The sequence below is a fragment of the Symphalangus syndactylus genome, chromosome 14 (assembly GCF_028878055.3).
Source record: "Symphalangus syndactylus isolate Jambi chromosome 14, NHGRI_mSymSyn1-v2.1_pri, whole genome shotgun sequence".
Lineage (NCBI taxonomy): Eukaryota > Metazoa > Chordata > Mammalia > Primates > Hylobatidae > Symphalangus > Symphalangus syndactylus.
In genome coordinates, this window is record NC_072436.2 from 53,767,659 (window position 1) to 53,790,962 (window position 23,304).

Here is a 23,304-nt window from a genome sequence, read left to right on the forward strand (position 1 = left end):
TTCCCTTATGGCAAGAGCTGAAGCAAGAGTCATTCCTATTCTTAAATCCAGGTCTTTATTTTTCCTGTGCAAATATGAATGCAGGCATAACTAATAGTTAAGGCTTTTAAAATATATACATTTTGAGGAGGAAAAGAGGAGAGAGAAAGAGGAAGAAAGAAGGAAGAAGAAAGAAAAAAGGAAAGAAAGAAGAAAGGAAAAAGGAAAGAAAGAAGAAAGACTCATCTTTGGGTAATTTGCAACATGTTACATAAGTGAATGATGGAATTTGAGGTCATAATTTGCAATCACAGAACTCAAAAATATAAATCTGTTATAAAAGTTTAATGAAATTATATTTACTGGGGTTTGTTTTTTTAAAAAGCTAATTTCTGCAATCTTTAACCTTCCATGAGCCAAAAGCTTTGCCAAAAGCAATTCCAAGGGATCTTGAGGCTTCCTCTTCATGAGTGAATGGGCAGTTTGCAAAGATATGTTCCTAATGGTCTAATCTTCTAAAACTCTTAGTTGTCAGCTTTTTTGGTTTAGGACACCATTCCAGCCTTCAATCTAAAATGCTCTCCCTGTACATAGCTCTCCTCCTTGAGTTAGAATAGGTCACCTAGGGCCCTGACTCAAGAATGGAGGATAGGGGCTGTCTTTGAATCTCTTTGGCAAGTGAGAAGGAGGGGATGTCTCTTCTCCTAACTGAGATGCTTTTTTCTGTGAAGCAGATTCTGGTTTCACAGTGGCTGAACAGCAAGGAGTCTGGATTTGCTTCACAGATTTTAAGTGACCTCAAATGGGGCAGCCTCTTTCCATCCTACAAAACTTTTTTTTTTTTTTTTGAGTCGGAGTCTTGCTCTGTCACCCAGGCTGGAGTGCAGTGGTGCGATCTTGGCTCACTGCAAGCTCTGCCTCCCAGGTTCATGCCATTCTCCTGCCTCAGCCTCCCTGGCAGCTGGGACTACGGTGCCCGCCACCCCGCCCGGCTAATTTTTTTGTATTTTTAGTAGAGACGGGGTTTCACCGTGTTAGTCAGGATGGTCTCAATCTCCTGACCTCGTGATCTGCCCGCTTTGGCCTCCCAAAGTGCTGGGATTACAGGCGTGAGCCACCGCGCCTGGCCTCATCCTACAGAACTTCTACTTGCCATAGCACTCCCAAAGGCCAGGGTTTCTAGGGCCCCAAAGAACACACAAGGTGATACCAGAAACAGAAATATGCCTCAAACTGTCGTGCGTAAGTCTGAATTTTAGTCACTATGTTGTAACTTCAGCTTCCTGTTATATACTCATTATCAGGTGGTGGTGGAGTGAAGTTGGAGAGGAGAAAGGTGACTAAATAATCTTTCATTTATAAGAAAATTAGATTAAAAAGCCTTAAAACGCCTTGTGGATTCCATTAAAAAGTAATGAGAGTCCTGTGTGCACGTTTTCATATACTTGGACTGGGGTACCTTGCACTTTGCAAAGCCCTGCCTGGTGCAATGTTTCATGCGGACTTCACAATCAAACCTGGCACTTCACTGGGACTGAGACAAAAAGTCCCATTTTCTAGGTGAAGAAACAGGCTCTCTCAGGCAGTCACAAAGCTTTCAAAGGGTGAGTAGAGCTGGAATTAAACCCTGACCAAGTTCCATGCCACACAGCTGCGGCCACATAGTGTCACCCTGACAATCGACCCAGTGAAGCAGGAGACAGATGCTGCATTTTCACTGTTGTTTGTCCTCTGTTTTTGTAGCATCCCCGGGAACTTCCCCATCAGCCAGAGGCTTGTCCCCACCACCCTTCACCTGGCTCTCCAGTTGGCTGAGACGCTGCTTCATCTTCATCTGGGTGGCGTTGTACTCAGCCAGGAGGCGTGCAAACCTGGTCTGCAGGGTGTCCAGGGAGGATCCCAGCTGCTCCACCTTCTCCTCAAGGTCCTTGGGGTCTGCCCCTGCCCTGGCCAGCTCCTCATCGATCAGGTTGTCTTTCATCAGGATCTGCCGTCCTTTCTCCTCCAGGGCCTTCTTGGCTTCGGGGTACTCGGTGAGGGCCTCCATGAGATCATCCTTTGAGAGGCAGAACAGGTCTGAGTAGCCAATGCTGCGGATGTTGGCCGTCCTGCGGTTCCCCGACTTGCTCCCCTTGATGTTCAGAATGCTGATCTCCCCGAAGTAGCTGCCATCGCTGAGGACCACGAACTGGGTGACCCCATCATCAGCCACCACGGCCAGCTTGCCCTCGTTGATGATGTACATCTCCTTCCCAATGTCCCCCTTCTTGCAGATATAATCCCCAGGGCTGAACACAGTGGGTCGCAGCTTCAGCACCAGCTCCACCAGCAGCCCTGCCTCACAGTCCTGGAAGATGCGAACCTTCTTCAGTGTGTCCAGGTGCACGTTGATGGCGATCTCAGCCTTCAGCTTATCTGGGAGGCTCTTGAGCACCTCCTTCTCATCCACCGTCTTCTTGTTGGCCCACAGGTAGTCAAACCACCGGATAACCCGCGTCTCCAAGTCCTTGGTGACCTTGCGGAACTGCATGTACTGCTTGATGGAGTCAATCTTGGCCTGGAACTCTGCCCGCGAGGCGTTCATATTCGAGATCATGGAACCCACATTGCCCACAATGGTGGCAAAAATCAGAACGCCCACCAAGAAGTCTATGACCACAAAGAGATACTCCTCATCTTTCACAGGGGGTGGGGTCTCACCGATGGTGGTAAGGGTCAAGGTGGACCAGTAGAGACTGTAAATGTACTTCCTGGAGAGGCGCCCATGCTCTGGGATTGAGATGTTTGGGTAGACCCAGGAGTCTGTCCCAAAACCAATGAACTTGGAAATGGCAAAGTAGATGCAGGCATTCCAGTGGATGATGATGAGAATGTACAAGACCAAGTTCCCAATCCTGAACATATTGGGGTAGTTGGTCCTTGTCTCTGTGCGGTCAAAGAATTCAAAGAGCCGGGAAAACTTCAGTAGGCGGTTGAACCTCACTTCTGGGTAGTTTATGCCCACCTTTAAGTAAGCCAGGTCGGTGGGGACCAGGGACAACACATCCAGCTTGAACTGCGTGGTTGTCTTGTAATGCTGCCACAGCCTGTTGGTATCACTGACCATTAAGCCTTGCTCGAGAAAACCTAAAGAAGAAGATGGAGGTCACTTGGGCATCACAGAGGCTGACTTTTTTTGACCATAGTACAAAGAAACATATTTTACCTCACAGCTACACAGTATGCAGTGATACATATATAATAGAAATGATTTCAAAAACAACACTTACCATTACTACAGGAAATGCACTCTGATATTTTCTATTCTATGAAGTTCTAATCTATTCTATTGAATTTTTTTAAAACATAGGTTGATTGAGTAAATTTAAATATAAATTAGGTATCAGATGATAACAAGGAATGATTATTAAATTTTAAAAGATAAATGGAATTTATATACATATTTTAAAAAAGGATCCTTTAAAATTAGAGATACATGTTGTAAATCAAAAAGTGATGGAGGGCCAGGTGCTGTGGCTCATGCCTATAATCCCAGTACTTTGAGAGGCCGAGGCAGGCGGATCACCTGAGGTCAGGGGTTCGAGAACAGCCTGAGCAACATGGTGAAACCCTGTCTCTACTAAAAATACAAAAATTAGCCAGATATGGTGGTGCACCCCTGTAATACCAGCTACTCGGGAAGCTGAGGCACAAGAACCACTTGAACCCAGGAGGCAGAGGGTGCAGTGAGCCAAGATTGCACCACTGCACTCCATCCTGGGCAACAGAGTGACACTCTGAATCTTTAAAAAAAAAAAAGTGACAGAGGCAGATCTCAATTGATTTAGAGGTTTATTTTACCAAGGTTGAAGGTACACCTAGGAGAAAGAAACACAAGTCACAGTAGGATCTGTGGCCTGTGCTTTTTCCAAAGAGGGTTTTGAGGATGTCAATACTTAAAGGGGACAGAGCAGGCAGCAGGCAGGAGAGGAGAGAAGAAAGAAAAGAAAGGGTGGGTAGGCAATGAGGCCACCAGTGGTTACATTCTTGTGAGGCTTTGATTAGCACTCGGTGAATCTACATGTGAAAAGAACGGAGTGGAGGAAAAGTAAATTATGCAAACTACATTTTACATAAGATAAAGTAAGCATGTGAAATTACAGCTATCTGGGAAGAAAAGGAAGGCAGCTTTTGCATGACTCAGTTCCCAAGCCTAACTCTTCCCTTTGGCAAAGTGAGTTTGACTTCCCGAGACATTCTATTTTCAAAATGCTAAAGTGCTTACTGCCCGGGGTTTGCTTACGCCAGCCAAGAAAAGGGTGGATGAAACAAAAAAGCAAAAACAAAAACAGGAAAATGAAACAAGAAAAGGGTGGATGAAACAAGAAAAGGAACAGATGAAACAAGATGGGCAGGATGCTGATAACAGCTGGAGCTGGGTGAGGGTACATGGGGATTCATAACACTATTCTCTCTGCTTTTGCATACATTTGAAAATATTAATAATAAAAATGTAAAAAAATAGGCCATGGCCTCCCAAATTGATTTCACCAGTCAGCAATGGGGCGCAACCTGCCTTTTGAAAACACCTTCCAGGAACACAGCTTTCCTTGGTTGCACGTGACTGTTACCCAAGGAGCTTTTAAAATATATGAAGTTCAGGACCGACCCCCAAAGAATCTGACTGGTCTGGAGATGGGCTGGACACCTAGAGCCAGGGGCATTATGATGGGTGAAATCAATTAAGGAGGCCATGACCTGCATTCTTTTTTGTTTTTTACATTTTCAAACATGCACGAAAGTAGAGAGAATAACAGAATTAGTCCTTTTAAAATTGTGGTGAGCATCAGAATTTCCCTGAGGGCTGTGTGAAACACAGAGTGGCAGCCTGCAATCCAGAATTGGCTCCCGGAAATTGGGGGCAAGTCTAGCAAGTTCCAGGTGATGCTAGGGCTGCGGGTCCAGGCCACTGAGGCTAGACTGGGGTAGGACGTCCCACTCTGCTTAAACTGAAAATCTAGTGTGCTGTCCCCACTTCTCAGCCCCCAGTTCTTCTTAGCATTATTTGTCATACATGCGTTACTGAGGGCCTTGATCATTATGTAGCCTCCTGTGCCTCCAGCCTCCTCCCCACTTCTTTAAGATGTCTTCTCTCAGTTCTAATGATGTTTTCCTTGGAGTGTGATTCCTGTGCTTCCCTCTCTCCCAGCTTCCTGCTGAATCTTGGGTTGCTTAGGATACTACCCAAGCACAAGAAGGTGTAGGGTTAATGTCTGAGTTAGGATGTCTCATCCCACTGAAGCTGGGCTGAGACTAGGGACCATCAGCCCAATGGGCCACTTACAGAGCTCGTGTGTCTGTGGAGTTTAACATGACTGCAGCAGCGGGGCAGATGGCCAGGGCTGGCTAGGTCACCCACGCAAGCCTCAGCCTGTGTATCTGAGGTCTTCTAAGTTATGATGCTAGGCACCAGTGTGGAAGCAAACGAGGGACCAGTCTGGCGTGGCTGGGCAGTGGCTGTGGACTTTGGACAAGTCACTTGGTGTCTCTGATGTTGGTTTCTAAATCAGCAAGATGGAGGTAATCATGCCTGCGCTTCTTGTCTCATGGAGTGGTTCTAATGAAGAAGCAAGACGCACTTGAAATGTTTTGTATGTGGAGCCGCACAGAGGTTGGCTACTGTGATCTGCTGGTGTTTACATCAACAGCTATGGCATAGCATTATTTGATCTCTTTTTTTTTTTGAGACAAGGTCTTGCTCTGTAACCCAAGGCCATGACTCCCTATAGTCTTGACCTCCTGGGCTCAAGCAATCCTCTCACCTCAGCCTCCTGAGGCACATACCAACACGCCCAGCTAATTTTTTCTTTTTGTAGAGACAAGGTCTTGCTATGTCGCCCTGGCTAGTCTGGAACTCCTGCCTCAAATGACCCTTCTGTCTTGGCCTCCCAAAGTGCTGGGATTACAGGTGCCTGCACCCACGCCTGGCCTGGCACAGTTTTTAGTTCAAAAATCTTGGAAACAGGGCCTCTACCAGCTTAGGCAATGTCTTTGTGCAGATTAGAAAAAGATGTCCCAAGGGCACACAGTTCAGCACCTAAGAAATGTGAAGGGGTGAGTATCCTTTCCCATCCCCAACCACAGATAATTTGAAGGAAGTCCTCATTCACCTGGGCCCTATTTCAGAGTTTCATTCTCCACGTGTTAAAAGTCCTCTGAAAGCCACAGAGTAGCACGTCCTGTGTCCTCTGACTGTCCGAGAAGAGAAACTCCAAGATTGACTGAGCTCTCCTTCCCGCTCACCTCAGTGTCGAGTAGTGAGGGCTGGAGGGGTCCTTTGAGATTGCAGTTCGGTCTGCTTATTTCTTTTTTTTTTTTTCTTTTTTTTTTTTTTTTTGAGACAGAATATTGCTGTGTCGCCCAGGTTGGAGTGCAGTGGCATGATCTCCACTCACTGCAACCTCCACCTCCCAGGGTTCAAGTGATTCTTCTGCCTCAGTCCCTCAGGTAGCTGGGATTACCGGCACATGCCAGCAGGCCCAGCTAATTTTTGTATTTTTAGTAGAGATGGGGTTTCACCATGTTGGCCAGGCTGGTCTCGAACTCCTGACCTCCAGTAATCTGCCTACCTTGGCCTCCCAAAGTCCTGGGATTACAGATGTGAGCCACTGCACCTGGCCTGGCCTGCTTATTTCAGAGGTGACAAGAACAAGGCCCAGAGAGACAGCCTGACTTGCTCAAGGTCACACAGCTTGTTGGAAGAGCAGAGCCCAGAGCTTAGGTGTCCTGACCCCTGCTCAGCATCCTGTCCAAGGGTTCCATGTAAAGGGGCTTGAGGCCGCACCACCTACCCTCACTGTCGGAGGTCCCCAGACCTGCCTGGCCTGTCATGGTCAAAGGTAGGTAATGTCCCATCCACCGTGCTGGGTCTCCCGGAACACTCCTGTGGGTGCCATGGTCCCCTCCGCAGGCCCGGGGCACACTCACCTGTCCGAGCTCGCACGAGCACATCCAAGACATACAGGACATCTGCCGAGTAGTCAAGGACCAGCCATAGCATCAGGTACTCAGACTGCAGCTCATCGAAACAGGCCCTAAAGAAGCCATGTGGGAGAAGGATGGCTGTGCGTGTGTTTCTGGAGCATGGACCACCCACATGTGGGCACTGGCTCTGTGCTGAAGATGCTGGATCATGTAATATGGGAATGGCCCAGTCTGCGGTGTCACTACCTCAGTGTCATCACCCCAGCTTCTGATGAGGTGTCTCTGAGAAGCTTTCCTGTCCCACAGTCACACAACTCCTGAGAAGAGCTGGGATTGACCCCAAAGAGCAGCCCCATTGCCTCTCAGCAGAGAGCTACAAGATCCCAGGAGGTACCGTTTTCCAGGCCACACTGGCAGAGTCAGGTAAAGGAGCTAAAGACCTGCCCTTTCTGGGGTCAAAGTTCAACAAAATAGGAGAATTTCCGAGAGATTAACAATGGAACAGACAGTAAATATTTTCTACCTTCTCCATCTTTCTGCTGTTTCCCACACAGGCAGCACCCCCAGCTCTCCTCCTAGCCTCACGGGCACAGCAGCCTGCCCTTGCTGCCCATCTGCAGCTTGCTCAGCACCCCAAAGCCTCCTGCCCACCTGGAGGAGGACGGTGCCCAGCCCTGCCTCCCCAGAACCGGTGTGCAACAGAGAGCAGCAACTTGCCCAAGCACCCCATCCTGCCTGCTCACTAGGACAGGCTCCAAGTTGTTCCACTTTTCACCTGCCCTGCAAGCCCTCCGAAGAGCGGGAGATCACCCTTTGCTCGAATCATCGAAAGCTTCTGCTTCCATGTGGATGGCATCCCTGACGTGCGGCATCATCTGGAATGCCCCAAAACTCATTGACTAGCCTCTCAGAGCAGTGGCTCTCTGTCTTGCAGGCTTGCTCAGGAGCGCCCCAAAGCCCACTGCCTACTCTCAGGACAGGCAGGACTCGCCTCTGCATCCTCATTTTGTGTACTGGCTCCAGAGAGCCCCAAAGGCATCGTCTCCTCTCACATGCATCCCAGTCCCACATAGAAGAGACCTGCCTCTGCACACCTGTCCTGCACACTTGCTTGGGAAGTCCCCTAAGCCCTCCCGTGTACCCACAGAAGAGCAACAGTGTACCCTACATCAGTGTCCTGGAGCAGGCCTGCTGGGAAGGGCCCCCAAACCCCATGCTTACCTAGAGAGCGCAGCAGGTCATCCCTCCTCCATGCCCTGCAGCTTGCAGCCTGCAGGCTTCCTCAGAAATGCCCCAAAGTCCCCACCAGCCCCCCAAGCAGCAGCTTGTCCTGCATCCTTGGTGGACAGCGTGCTCAGGAACATTCCCTCTGGGAGCCCCACCCTGGAGGCGTGCTCAGAAAAGCCCAGGCCCCTGGCTTCCCCTGAGAGGAGCAGCATCTCGTCCCTGCATTCACAAAGAGCAGGTTTCCTAGGAGAGGCCCTCAATCCCTCTTCTGCTTATTAGAATAGTAGTAGAGGCCGGGAGCAGTGGCTCACGCCTGGAATCCCAGCACTTTGGGAGGCCGAGGTGGGCGGATCATTTGAGGTGAGGACTTCAAGACCAGCCTAGCCAATATGGTGAAACCCCGTCTCTACTAAAAATATATATATATATATATGAGCCGGGCGTGGTGGCTCACGTATGTAGTCACAGCTACTCGGGAGGCTGAGACAGGAGAATCGCTTTAACCCAGGAGGCAGAGGTTGCAGTTAGCTGAGATCACACCACTGAACTCCAGCCTGGGTGACAGAGTGAGACTCTGTCTCAAAAAAAAAAAAAATAGTAGCAGCTTGTCCCTGCCTCCCTACCCTGCTGCATGTTCAGAACCACCCACTTATCCCTCCAAAGAGAAGCAAACGCCCCTGCATCCTCCTCGTACAACTCACTTGAGGGCGCCCCACAGTGCCGAAACCCTGGCTGTCCACCTGAAGCTCAATTCCCCACCCATGCTTCAGAGCACCTTGATGGTCCTCTTAGGGAACCTTCTATTTTTAAAAGGAGAAACTGACACACAATAACTAACTGGTGGCCGTGAGGGATCCAGGTCTCAGGCCTCCCGAGTGAGAGTTGGAGCTCTGGCTCCTCGGCCTGGTGCCCTGGTTCCCCCCTTTCTGCTGCACCTTCCACCCCTGTCGCTTACCTGCAAATAAGCAGACACCAGTTATAGAAGACGGGCAGGGCGATGGCGGTCAGCCAGCGGTAGTACAGGTTGCTGGACGGGTCTACCACGATCGCCTCCTTCTTCTTCGTCTTCTTCCTGAAAACCCACACATACACAAACAGTGCACTGTGCTCCAAGACTGTAGCTTTGGAGGGTTTTAGAGACCTTAGGGCAATTTCAGGCTGAAGCCCAAGATGTGGCTGTCCACAACAGGGTCCTCTTAGTCTCAAGGGAGTTACACGGGGAGTCCCCGTAGGGGAAGACAGGCCAGGAGGTAGGGTAGACTCCAGAGGTCCTTCTCTCCCAGCTCAGTCCCAGGAGGTCACGGTCGACTATAAGGTAATGGTGATGACATTCCCACGTGCCCACAGCAACATCCACACCCTTCAGGATGCTGAGAATGAAAATGCAGCATGGCAATGTCACAGAGGTCTGCTAAAGTCTGGGGAGCTTCCAGAAAATGCTGATTCCCAGGGCCCACTCACCTCTTCCAGGGCTGGGCCTGGAAATGTGCATTTAAGCATTGCCTGGATAGTTCTGAGGCAGCTCCTCTCTGGACAGAGTTGGGGAGCCCCACAGTATTCCCTCGATAACCTTCTCTACCACCCTCACTGTGTTTGTGCAGACGTTGTAAATGCTCATTTCCAAGGGCTTGCATCACACCTCTCCATCAAAAGCCTGGGAATAACCTGTTATGTGGGCCCGCACTGAATGAAATACATAGCTTAGAGTGCTTAACTTTTATTCTTAGAATTTCCCGCAGATTCAAGTTTACAGGCTGTACTGGAGCCTGCCTTTTCGTTGGGTCCATGCGTCCCCCCTGCCATCCCATGTGACCTATGCTGGCCCAGGCCTGCAGAGTGCTCCTGTGCCCCATCGGAGACCCCAGTGACTTCCTGCCTTCACCTGGATGCTGCAAGTGCAAGGTCACTCACTGACGGGGCTTCGGGACATTCCCAACAGCCCTTATCACCACTGAATTTTGGTGAAAGTTTGTGAACATTGCATCTTTCAGTGCCCCAGAGAAGCCCTCAGCCTACGTGTGGCCGGCCCACTTGTGAGTGCAAACGAAATACTTCGGGTGGGGGGCACATGAGCAGGCTCACAGGGACAGGCCCCTGCTGCCCACTGGAGGCTGCAGACAAGCAAGTCTCTTTACTTGTAAGCCCCCCTTGAATTCCCAGAGCTCGAAGAGGATTCTTTCTGCAAGATGGGGGCTTCACATGGTCTCAGGAGGCATGGTCTGCAGCCTGGGATCGACTTTTCCTCAGCTCCAAGCACCCTCTCCCCTCCAGGGCCGACGCTAAGGCCCCCTGATAGCGTTGCTCCAAGATACCCAGCCCTGGAGCCCCGCAGGGAGGGGTCAGGCCTGCTGGGACCATGGCACCCCGTCTTTAGAGGCAGCTTCCTTCAGTACTTCCTCCTCTTGTTTTAGGTAGTTTTTCTCTCTTCTTTTTTTCTCTTCCTTCTTTTCTGCCTTGCTGCTGGATGATGCCGGGGGACATTTAGCAGACTTCACATATCAAGGACATTACCAAGTGGAAGGGGCAAGCTGCGGCGTCCTGGAGAGACAGTGCGGCGTGCGGCGGCGTCGTGGAGACGTCCCGGAGAGAGGGCGTGGCATGCGGCACCGTGGAGAGAGGGCGTGTCGTGCGGCGACGTGAGAGAGGGCGTGGCAAGTGGGTGCTTTCGGCGCATTGGGATGAAATGGGGTTATTGATTTGTTATTATTATTCCTGAAGCGTGAGGTAAACCACCCCATTGAGTATACATTGAGAAATTAATGGCTCAGTCTAATGTTCTACAATTTCTGATCTACTTTCAGGAGCTCCTGGGAAGTCACAAACAGCCAGAGACTGGAGACGTTTTGAGGTAATTGGACATAGACCCAAATCCACACATTTAAGTTGGGAAAGTTACTCGGAGTTTTGGAAATCCCACGCCAGGCTCTGTTCTGAATGGAAGGGTGTGGCCTGTCCGTTGTTCTTGAAACCTGTCTCTGGATCAAGTGAAAACCTGGGCCTTAATGAGAAAGCCAGTGAGCAGAAGGGAACCAAAATTCGAAGAGGCGGGTCTGTGACGCATGCAGTGGCAAATACGTGTCGTCGCAGGCTGGCAAATGTGGCCGAGTTCAGAAACGCCTTCAGACTTTGCTGGGCTGCGAGGCGGTTCAGGCAGTGTCCGCAGGATGGTCCTGTGAGTGCAGGTTTTTCTTCAACATACGACTTTACACTGCTCCCTCTTCTTTACTGGGTGTTTTTTAAGAGCTAGGAACTCTTATAAAGTTATCTAATGAATACATGTAACATTTCTTCAAGGCAGGCAGTAATGCCCCATTGAATAGTTGAAGAAACAAAGGTTGCGGAAGGGACAACCCCTGAAATCCCCTTTGGGCCCCTCTGATTTCTCTCTTCCACACGCTGAAGGAAGGCATGGGTTAAGAGATAAATTCTGCTAATTAAACACTCATTGAAAAAGATCCATCCACAATTACCTAACACTTTCTATGGAAATAATCAAGGCTGTGTGCAATGCGTGTGGAAAAATAATCACCGCCATTATTCATGACAGTCAAAAAGGGAGAGCCGCCGAATCACACGACCGTGCAGGCTCATCCTCAACGGTGAATTCTACATGACCACTTAAAATGCTGTTTCAGAAGAGCTAGTGACATGGGAAAACGGTTCCTAATATTTTGCTAAGTTAAGAATCAGACTACAAAAGAGTTTACCATAATAGCTGGATCAGTTTTCTATTTCTGCCGGAACAAATTACTGCAAACTTACACAACATAAATGTATTATCTTGCAGATCTGTAGGTCACAAGTCTGCTGTGGATCTCACCAGACTAAAATCAAGGTGTTGACAGGGCTGCCATCCCCCAGAGGCTCTAGCGGGGCTCTGATTCCTGCTCATCTGGATCTTGAGCAGAATCCAGCTTCTTGAGATTGTGGGGCTGAGGTCCCTATTTCCCTGCTGGCTGCACCTTTCGAGGCTGTGGCTTCCCTTAGCTCGGGTCCCCTTCCTCCATCTTCAAAGCCAGCAGCGATGGGTCGAGTCTCCCTCACGCTGTGACTCTCTTCTTCTTCCATTTACTTTCTCTGACCCGCTCTTCTGTTTTTAAGGACTCATGTGATTACATTGGGCCCACCCTGATAATCCAGGATAACCTACCTGTATTAGTCTGTTCTCATGCTGCTAATAAAGATGTACTCAAGAGTGGGTAATTTATAAAGGAAAGAAGTTTAATGGACTCACAGTTCCACATGGCTCGGGAGGGCTTGCAATCATGGCAGAAGGCAGATGAGGAGCAAAGTCACATCTTACATGGCGGCAGGCAAAGAGTCTGTGCAGGGGAATTCCTCTTTATAAAACCATCAGATCTCGTGAGACTTATTCACAGCATGGGAAAGACCCGCCCCCATGATTCATTTACCTCCCACCAGATCTGTCCCAACACATGGGAATTAGAGGAGCTACAATTCAAGATGAGATTTGGGTGGGGACACAGCCGAGTCAAATCATTACCTATCTCAAGGACCTTGAATGTAATCACATTTACAAAGTCCCCTTTGCCATATAAGGTAACCTGTTTACAGGTTCTAAGGATTAGGATGGTAGACATCTTTTGAGGGAGATTGTTCTGCTTACCACACAAGTCAATATTTATTGAGCACTTACTATGTACCAGGCACTGTTCTGAGCACTTTACACAGAGTAACACATTTAGTCTTCACTCCCACCCTGTAATAAGACCCTATTACAATCCTTATTTTATAAGCCAGGAAACAGATACACAGAGAAGTTAGGTAACCTGCTTATATGGTTTGAATCTGTGTCCCTGTCATGGTCGTGGCTTTCTCATGGTTTAGCACCAACTCCTTGGTGCTTGCTTGAGAGAGTGAGTGAGTTTTCTTGAGATCTGGTTGTTTACAGCACCTACCTCACCTTCCTCCTGCTCCTGCCATGTGAGACTCCTTGCTCCCGCTTTGCCTTCGCCATGATTGAAAGCTTCCTGAGGCCTCCCCAGAAGCAGAAGCTGCTATGCTTCCTGTATAGCTTGCAGTACCTCAAGCCACTTAAACCACTTTTCTGATAAATTACCAAGTCTCAGGCATTTTTTTCTAGCAATGTGAGAATGGACTAATACACTTGTCCAAGGTCACAAAGCTCTGAGGCAACCGAGTTGGGAAACAGATGCTCTTAACAAGTATATGTATATATAAAATATATTGTATCAATCTATGTATTCAATATATAAGCCTAGGAAGAAGTTGGAAGTATATTTGTCAACATGTTAAGTGGGGCTATCTCTGATAGTGGAATTCCATGGTTAGCATGAAGTGCAATTTTGTGTGTGTATGCCCCTGTGTGCTCTTCTTGCTTTCCAAGTTTTCAGCAAGAGTATTTCAATAAAGTGAATTAGAATAAAAGGTTATTAAAATCATTAAATGAAAAGAGCAAGGAAAGTTACCCCTCCTCTGTCCTCCAGGGTAATGTTCTGAACCCTGGTCTCTTTTCAGCCACTGGAGTCTTAACGTCAAGCCACCAGCAGACGGCGCTGCCCTCAAGCTTTTTGGGTGAGCTTTGCCCTGCAGTTTACGCCGGACTCGGCTTGTCTTGTGCAAGATTTGTGGCCCTGAATTATGGGCCTTGGCCTGTCCTCTGGGTACCAAACTGCTGAGAGCCTAGGAAAGACCCAGCACCATCGGCTGCATCCCCAAATCCACCCAGCACTGCCCCAAAAGAACCCTACACAGAGCTGCAAAATGCTGCTGGTTTTGGCTGGGAACAGTTTGATGGGGGAGGGAAAAATTATTCAGGACAAATGAGACCATATGAAAATGACAGAAATGGAGTGAAGAGTCGGGGAAGGTGTTCATAAATAATTTTTTTGTGTGTGTCCTCATTTTGGGACAGTTCCCAGTTTTGTCCCTTGGTCCTTGGCTTCAAAGTGGACCCGTGAAGTGAGCCCATTTATTGAAAGATTGAAGAGCTGGGTGCAGCCCACGCTATCCACCCACATCCTTGCCCACACCCCAGCCCCAGGACAAAGATGCCTAGAAACCCCCAGGACCTCTGTCCATGGTTTCAGTATCTGGAGCCTTTCCCTGCCTGAAAGACTTGATACTGGGGCTGCAAGGGTGTTTAGTGTCAGGTTTGGCTTTAAGTCAAACACATATCACTATAGCTATTGCTTTGTAGATAAAATCATCTCATTTTTCTTTATGGCTGGCATTTGGGTCTCTGGATTTGATGTCCAAATTTATGCAAACAAAAGACATGCTTCCTTCATGGAGAAAATAGAAAAAAGTTCTATCTGAGGAACAAAGAGAGAAATAACAAGAAAGACCCTTGGCACATTTCTCTGTCTGTTGGAAGTTAAGAAATCGGCATTTCTCACTGATATTGGTATTTTTTCCCTAATCTCCAACTAAGACTTCCCCTCCCCAATAGTGCCACGCTGTCCCTAATCTGCCACCTTAGTATCTGGTGACGGAAAAAAGAATTATAGCAGGTCACCCTTTCAAGAGGCTATTCTCTGGACGTATTTAAATTGCCTTTTTTCCACTGCTCTGATTACGCCCCCAAAATTGGCCCAAATTGGCCTTAAAACAAGGGCATTTCAGGCCAGGCGCGGTGGCTCACGCCTGTAATCCCAGCACTTCAGGAGGCTGAGGCGGACAGATCACGAGGTCAGGAGATTGAGACCATCCTGGCTAACACGGTGAAACCCCCTCTCTACTAAAAATACAAAAAAACTAGCCGGGTGTGGTGGCGGGCGCCTGTAGTCCCAGCTACTCAGGAGGCTGAGGCAGGAGAATGGCGCGAACCCGGGAGGCGAAGCTTGCAGTGAGCCAAGATCGCACCACTGCACTCCAGCCCGGGCGACACTGCACTCCAGCCTGGGCGACAGAGCGAGACTCCGTCTCAAAAACAAACAAACAAGAACAACAACCACAACAACAAAAACAAGGGCATTTCACTGGCACTCAAGAGCCTGAGGTTGTAGAATAAGAAAATGCCTTTTCATCATTAAGGAGAATCTCCACTGCTCTGTCAAGGAGCTCCAGTTCTGCACCCTCAGATATATCGTGGTATAGAGTGCTAAAGCTTAAAGCATTTATCTGATCCAATTCCTTTGCTTTACGGATGAGAAAAATGAGAGCCAAAGAGATCAGACGACTTCCCCAAGGAGTCACACAGATCTCATCCCTCCCCCACTTCTGTCCACAGGGATGGATTTCCAACGAAGGGAACAGGATTGTAAAATATTTCTACTGGTGTTCTGGGAGTGGGGAGCAGGAGCACTAAGGAGAGAGACCAAGCTGGGGCTTCTATGGGGTGGAGGGCACCGGGCTTGGGGAGGGCTCTGCTGGGTGTGTGGGTACTTACTCCTCCTCCGTGTTGTTGCTGGTGTTAATGTTGCATTTGGCCAGGGGCCAGCCGCTGCGGGGAGGTAGAGAGAACATCAAGGGTCTGAACTCTGTTTCCATTCCTTGGGGCCATTTCCCCAGGGGATTACCATGCCCCACCCCACCCCCATCCCTATCCCACTGCTTCCAGCCTTTGCACTCACAGGTTGAAGAATATGGGGTGGTATTGTCAAGGCCAAAATGCTTTGTGATTAGTTACCTCGGGTAAAAGCCTTGGGGGAAGAGAAAGTGAACATGGCTAAACTGAGCCTTCTGAAGAAATGAAGATTCAGCCGTTTGACTCCTTCCAGCTTCCCTGCCTCAAATTCCACTCAATTTCCTTCCATTCCACCCTGGGTGGGGCCACGTGCCAGGCACTAAGAGGGGCACAGAAATGGACCCCCCGTGGCCTCTGCCCTCAGTGCTTCCATGCCTCTCTGGTGGAGGAGGTCTTGCACCTTCTGCCCCAGGATGGATGCAGCCTGCAGCAGCAACAGCGACTTGCTCCCTCAGCTGCAAAGGCCTCTTCCAATTAGCAGGGCAAGTAATTGAGCATAGGCAGGATTGTCGCTGTTTTCAGTTTATCCTCCTCTTGTCCTCTCCTACCTCCCCAAATTTTACACCTCCAGGGCCTGACACCCCTGATCTATGTGAGAATCTGGTTGAAGGTAAGGGCTGGTTTTGCACGAACTGGATATTTATTTAGAGTTGAATTTTGCAGTACTTCATGATGTTCTATAGGAAAAGGTATTATCTCTGACCGCCAGAACACATTTTCTTTCTTTTTTTTTTTTTTTTTTGAGACGGAGTCTTGCTCTGTCTCCCAGGCGGGAGTGCAATGGCGCGATCTCGGCTCACTGCAAGCTCCCCTGTAGTCCCAGCTACTCGGGAGGCTGAGGCAGGAGAATGGCATGAACCCGGGAGGCAGAACACATTTTCAACATGGCTAGGTTAAAAAAGCCAGGTGGCCTCGCAGGGCACTGCAGACCCCTCATTGGAGACCACGGGAACTGGAGCCTGAGGCAGGTGACACCCTCACCTGACCCCCGGGGCACCTCTTCCACAATGCTTGATGTCCAGGCAAATAAATACCATTATGATGACCTCAGCTCATCCTGCCCAAATCTCCCTCTCCCCATCTAAGATACGGCCATAACCGCTTATTTCTAGATTGGTTCTGCTCATCTGAAAATCTCCCAGGAACTGGAACTGCCGTGGGATTGTGAAGGAGGGAAGGTTCAGCTCCGTGGATGCAGCGGCTGTGTTCACCACGCCACTGTGCCCGTAACCCCACAAAGCCAAGCCCACACAGGAGAACTAGGACCTGTCTCTGTATATACTTGGCTTTGCAGTGGAGTCTTTGCCTCCAGAAAAATTCAAAATCCTCACCCCCAGGAAGCCTTGCTGATTGACCGACACTATCTGCACCATCGCATCCATCTGCCCGTGCTGACCCTGCCCGCGAGTGATCCATCAGGTGTCTGTGAGGTGGCCGGGGCCTGCCCTGGATGTGGTCCTAGCTCAACCCTCCATTCGTCTGGTCCCATCGGGAAATGGACAAAGAGTCTAACATTCATCTCTAGGATGTAAGAAGGTAATTTGGTCAATTTAAATAAGGAAGTCTTTGCTTGCCCAAAAGGAATTAGACCAGTCTGGCTGGCTTGCTGAGAAACTTCTTTTTCCCCCCTCCCTCTTCCTCTTTCTCCACTTTGTCCTCTTTTTTATCTGCCTGCCTCCTTATCTTTCTGTCTCATGGTGTCCCTCGAGGATACTGGATGCCCAGTCCTGGGAACCTGGGACCTCCCTGCACTTGTCTCGACCAGTGCCCAGGCCTTCCCCAGCCTCCTTCCCCCAGCCCAGGAAACCCAAGCATTTGCAGTCCAAGCTCATGTGAAAACTCTGGCCTTCCCATCTCAGCCAGGGATTCTCACCCCTTTCCCTGGGTCTCCTAAAGCAGTCACTGGCAAGACATGGCCTTGAACTCTCATATTCCATCTTAAAATGCCCGTGCCGTTCGCCATCCCCTGCAACATCTATGACCTACAAATACCCACTGCCACTCCCTATACAAATATGGAATGGAAATGGATGTTCCCGAAAGATCCACTGGGTTTCCCTGAGACTTCATCACCTTCACACCCCAGAGACCCTCATATGCCCATTTGAGAAGCTCCAAACCTGAACCCATCTTCTCCTCATTGACATAGAGATAGCTTTTTCTCTAGCAAATTATATAGGGACTGTCTGTTCCGCAATCATCATGCTTATTTGATCCCCTTTTCCCACCCCCCAGAAAATAGGTTCTGGGTGAGAATCCACCTGTTTGGGAACCTGAGGGGAGGTCAGCTTCCCCTCCACGTCTTACCTCTCCTCCCTTCCAGACAGACCTAAGTGTCCTAAAGAGACCTTCTACTGCTCAGTGACAATTGATTCAACCTGTGCTGGCCCAGGGGTCTCTCTGCAGACCACCTGCTAGGGAGACTTCTCACGAACAAGTCAGGAGGGGAGGCAGCAGCCCGGTGTCTGTGTGTAAGGGGGTGCCAGTCTGATTGCAGGTTTATCTCCCAGTTAGGGTGGGGGCGACGCAAGAAGATGCACAGAGGCCCCAGTTCTGCAGATTTTCCCTCCAGAAAGCAAGCACTCTCCCCACCTCGCTCTACTCTCACCATTGCCCCTTCCCCACCTGGTATTTCTCAACCTGATCTGGGACACGGATGGCTCTCCTTGAAAATTCTGACCAACCTGTAGACTCTCTTCCAAGAAAAATGCACGTGTGCCTACACATAAAATTGTGGATACCATTTAGACACCCCCCAAGGCTCCTGCTATAAAAGACCCTGCTTTTGAGCAAGATGGGTCATAGTGGAGTCTAGGATGGGGGTCCTTTGGTGAAGAGAGATAGGTAAGGCCAGCATCCCCTGATGAGTTTCTGAGAACATGACTTCCAGGGGACCCTAACAGGACCTCTGTGTAGGATAAGGTGAGCGGTCAAATGAGGCTGGGGGCTCTGGTTCAAGGGTTTTCTCCCTCCTGCAAGGCCTCTTGGACTCCGCAGAGGCTGTTAGAGCATGTAGTGCTCCCCCAAGGGCGAACACTTTCTTCAAGGAACAGCTCATGGGGATGACGTTCCAGGCCACCTATGCTGCGTCCAAACAGAATGGAGCAAAGCACAGGCTTCCTGCCTGGCCCCAGCAGGCACAGGAGGCCCCTTCTTCTTTTCCGTTCCTTACCTTCTCCCTCTGTCTGCTGGCTCCTGGCTGCCCACATTTGCCTGAGCATTGCTTTCTTGGCTGGACACCTCCTTAAGCTCAGCTCCATGGAAACGATCAGGAAAAGAGTCCGGTCCCTGGTCCTGGTAGTGCACATCCCTGGCAGCCCACCTGCGCAGCAAGAAGATGAGGCGCGACAGCCTGGAAGGCGACACAGGCACTGAGCCAGAGGGAGAGGAAAAGCCCCATACACCCCCAACCCCCAGTCTTTCCCTCTCTCTCTTTCTGCCTCCCTCTCTGTCTGTCTCAAGGGATGGGGCAGAAGCAGTGATGACCAGCAGGGCGTGGGTGCTGGGGGCCCTGTGGTCTAAGTTTACATCTCCACCCCATGGGGACCGTTTATCCCCTTCTCCCTCCACCCTGTAGTCAGGGGCAGGCTTCCCTGGAAAGGGACACTCTCTTTATTACCATTTGTCCTTGTAGCACTTGGACTCTGCTTAAGGCATGATCCTTCAAACGGGGGATTAGCTCACTCCTTTTGCCCAATGGAGAGCTCTTTGTTATGACTGCCAAGCGCAGGAAGAGTAAAGCAATGCGTGTTTCAAACGATGACAACATTGAGAGCAAGGTTATTTATTTATTTATTTATTTATTTAGAAGTGCTTGAGATCTGATAGAACAAGGCTTAAAGGAACAGGCGTCCAGGCACAATCTGGAGTCTTTTCCCAGCTTTTATCTTATTGATGTGTTCTTGTACAAACTAGAGTTTTCTCCCCAGGCCTGGGAGGTTCCTTTGCAACTTGCCCTGGGCCCTCCCCCGGAGCCCCGGGCCTGCCTGGAGCTTGCCATGAGCTCCAACATCTGTGACCATAGTGCCAGTCCCTAGAGCTCACCTGAGACACGCGGGCCTGAGAGGGGCCTTCCCTCCACCCTGCCTGCTGTCGCTGGTGTCTCTGCCAGAGGGGAACAGTGGGGAACAGGCCCAGAGACTCCATTCTGTTTCTTGGCTTCTGGTTTCCCTGATTTGGCATCTACAGTGCCCTCCCCTGGACGGGGTGTCCCAAGCCAGAGTCAGTACTGAACAACCTGGAACTAAGCTATGAATTGTCACATACCTTGACCCTAATCACACACTTATGACCTTAGCCTAAGGGAATACATTGACTAAGAAAATATCCCTGTAGGCAGATGCTTACAACTGCTGCTGCAGACATATTTGGAGGTATCTGCCAAGCCCAGTCTCTCTGCTGCAGACAATTCCTGTACCCACACCCTTCCTTTGCCAAGAGAGTGGAACCAAGTCATACTCCCTCCTCCAGCCTCAGACAATGGGACTAGGACAGACAACTGACGCACAGAGAGCCACTCAGGCCTCTGAACTGAGAGCCACTCAAAGACAGAGTTGGGTGTTTCAACTCATGGTCACATGGCAAAGGCTGTTTTCAGCCTTGTGCCAGCTGATATTGGAACAGAGAGAGCCAGAATGGAAGGGACATGCAGAAAGAAGCACGAAGACCACGAAACTCCATGAGAAAATGGGAGGGGGAAGGTGGCTACCTCCCCAGGTCCCCTCCTGCGAGCCCTACTGGCTCTGTTTCCCTGAGATAGCTTGTGTTGCAAGCTTACAACCCACCCTGTATCAGCCCTACAGAGCTGATTTAAAGGTGTTCTCTTTCTTCCTTTATCATCAAAGAACCTTAAGACAGCTCTTTATTAGTAAAGTGCAAACACTGAACATCACTTACATGCCCAGCTACAATGGACTAGTTAAATAAACAATGGTGGAGTGGCATCCTTCATAATGAAAAGCATGAAGAATAAATAGATATGTGAATTTCTTTTGCGACAATCTTAAGTAAAAAGTATAGAACATATGACTATGTAAGACTCTGGTGTTGGGAAAAACCACGTGGTGGAAGGAAATAATGAGCCTGGTGTTTGTTGAGCACCTGCCGTGAGTCGGTGCTTGGCTCTGAAGCAGCTTTCAAGCCGCCTGTGGGGTAGGCACTGTTAGATGCATTTCTAGATGAGATTTGAAAAGGTGAAATGACTTCCTCAGCATGGGGCAGCTGTTGAAGCTGGAGTACGGATGTCATCAGGGGGAGGCAGAGCTTGGAGTCTCACTAATCTTGCAAACAAATGCTTTTGCAAGGACACCTGCCCTGGGGTCCAGACGAGCACCTGGGAGACCCTGCCAGAGCTATTGCAGACCTCATCACCACCATCCTCAGCATACCACTGTGTCCACGCAATCAAAGGTCTCCCACGGCTGGTTGCTCTTACCACCTTCTCCGGTTGGCTTTTTTTCTGAATTCTTCCAAATCTGAGCAACTACCTCAATGTCAGCTTTTATTAAGCAATTTCAGATAAAGGCAGTTTTTCTTAGACCTTTCTGAGCTCAGAACATCTGACCCAAGAGGAAATTACTCACTGATAGTTTTCAGGCTGCTCTGCTCCTGACCCTTTCTTTTCCCAATCTTCAGCTCCACCCCCATCTAGCACTTCTTCCTGAGAGGTCACTACCTTCTTTCTGCCATAGTGTTCCCCAGGCCAAGGTAGGGACTGAGGCTGGTCAGTTACCTGGCAAGCCCTTGGCCGGTTAAGGAGCCCTGCCTGGAGTCAGCCAGTCCTCTGGTCTCTATGGCGATCCTCGGCTGCAGCGCTGACGATGTCTCCTCGCTTGGCAAGTGGGTTCTAGGAAATCAGATATGCAGCAAGCAGAATTGATTTCAAGCCCATCCACCTCCTGGACACAGCCAGGAGTGAGACAGTCAGATGTTCTGCTTAACAGAGAAAGCCACCTTCACAGATCCTCATCCCAGGGGCTCCCCACTTCCCTTTGCCTCCTGCAGATAGATTCTGGCTTTTGGTATAAACGTGGCCTTTCCTTTACAGCAAGGAAGGTAGCTACTGTCCAGGGCTTGGTGAAGAGATGGGAAGGTGGCAGTACATGCTGGCCTGGCCCTCATCAAAACACTGGGTGGGGAGAGGTCCCAGGGCTTGCCATTTCAAGCCAAAGCAGCTGCTTCCATAAAATGACTCCAGAACGAGGATTTTGGTTCCAACACTTCTCGCCTACTGAATTTCATCTTCTGAGGCCAGATTGAATACCTGCTCCTTAGGGGTCTTCCTGAGCCTCCCTTCCCACTGCGTGTGCTGCAGCCACACTGCCTGGGCAGCTGTTCGTGGGCTTGTCTGGCAGCCCTTCCTGGGAACCCACTGGTTAACACGAAGGCCCTGGAATATTGCACAGAACTGACCTAGCCCTCCACATGCAGTTCAAATAATTTGTACAGTGCTTTCACATGAGACTCCACTTCCCCTCATACCTTTTGCCAAACTCTAGGCTCTCTCTCCTGCAAGGCAGAGGTAAGGTGTGGTGACCCCCCCCTTGCGTAACCCATTGCGGAAAATGTGACCCCAGAAAGGACAGGTGCCCGTAACTCCATACGACCACCAGTCACACCAGCAGAATCTGGTTGAATTGCCTAGAATAAGACTAGGAATGTGTCTGGGAATACTTTCCTCTCTTTTAAACCTCCTGGGGCTGAAGTTTGATCAGCCTGATTAAAAGCCAGCCAGGCATTAGCCTCTAGGGATTTGCACTTCAGTTTATGAGTCTTGAGGAGCCCAGGCAAGACAAATTAGTTCTATCACGTGATCTGTTCCAACCTAATTAGCCTTCTTAACAAGGAGGCAAGGATTAACACCAGGAAAAACTTCAGTCTCTCCCTGCTGATTGTTTAGAAGTCAGAGGCCTTGCATCACGGTGGCCAGGCTGCTGCTTCTCCTCTTCTACAGATTCCTCCCTGCCTTTTCCAGCAGCAGGGAGCTCACTCCCATGCCCCGGTCTGTCTGGGCCATCTCTTGAGTGCGCCACCTGCCCACAGATTCTTCCCTCCCTCAGCCTCCCCACATTGAGGCTGTTTTCTGCTGGAACCACAGGGAGTCAGGTAGCTTTTTCTTCTACCTTCACTGACCAGGACCTGTGTGACTTCTGGGTTTCCAGGCCAGAACCCCCAGCTCACCCAGCCATTCCTCCTTGGGGTCAAGTCTCTTCCTTGTCATGGTTCTTCTCCCGTGAGCAAGTTCCTGGGGTCTTGCTTGACTGGGCAGACTCTGGGAAGACTTTATTGCTTTGTGTGTTTTTGGTGGTTTTTGATGGTCACCAGCTACCATCAGCAAAAACCCAAAGCAGTCCTGTAACACAGGCTGCTGCCAGCCAGAGGACCCCGGCTTGTGTATGCGTAATTGATTTTTTTTGGAATTAAGTCTTGGACCTTCCCATTGATCTGAGTCACTCGATGTTTTGGAAGCGTTGGTATGCAGAGAACACACTCACCTTTCCTCCCAACACCATCCTACTCACAAACAAAATACACAAACCACATGCCATTTAGTGGCTCTTTACTGTATGCCAGCAACATACATTTATCATTTCATCCACACAACAACCCTGTAAGAGTGGAAATGGGAGTTCAGAAAGGTTAAGCAACTTCACCGAGGTCCCACAGCCAGGTGGTACAGCCGAGAT

At 49.6% G+C, this 23,304-nt stretch overlaps 1 protein-coding gene and 1 long non-coding RNA gene across 2 annotated transcripts in view; one reads left to right on the plus strand and one right to left on the minus strand.

The window, feature by feature from the left end:
* Nucleotides 1-461: 461 nt before the first annotated feature.
* The window catches only part of CNGA3 (cyclic nucleotide gated channel subunit alpha 3), an 83,523-nt gene continuing 60,680 nt past the window's right edge, over nt 462-23,304 (minus strand). Inside the window, exons 4-9 of the mRNA XM_055241881.2 lie at nt 21,351-21,464; nt 18,792-18,971; nt 15,542-15,595; nt 9,125-9,241; nt 6,946-7,052; nt 462-3,105 (exon numbers count right to left, since the gene is read on the minus strand). Of these exons, the coding sequence (XP_055097856.1) occupies nt 1,694-3,105; nt 6,946-7,052; nt 9,125-9,241; nt 15,542-15,595; nt 18,792-18,971; nt 21,351-21,464 (1,984 nt within the window). The 3' untranslated portion in view covers nt 462-1,693. The remainder of the gene's footprint in view (nt 3,106-6,945; nt 7,053-9,124; nt 9,242-15,541; nt 15,596-18,791; nt 18,972-21,350; nt 21,465-23,304) is intronic.
* Nucleotides 11,293-19,151, plus strand: LOC129462143 (uncharacterized). The gene is made up of 4 exons (XR_008650772.2): nt 11,293-11,341; nt 13,638-13,725; nt 16,957-17,155; nt 18,869-19,151. It is a non-coding gene; the product is annotated as an uncharacterized lncRNA (long non-coding RNA).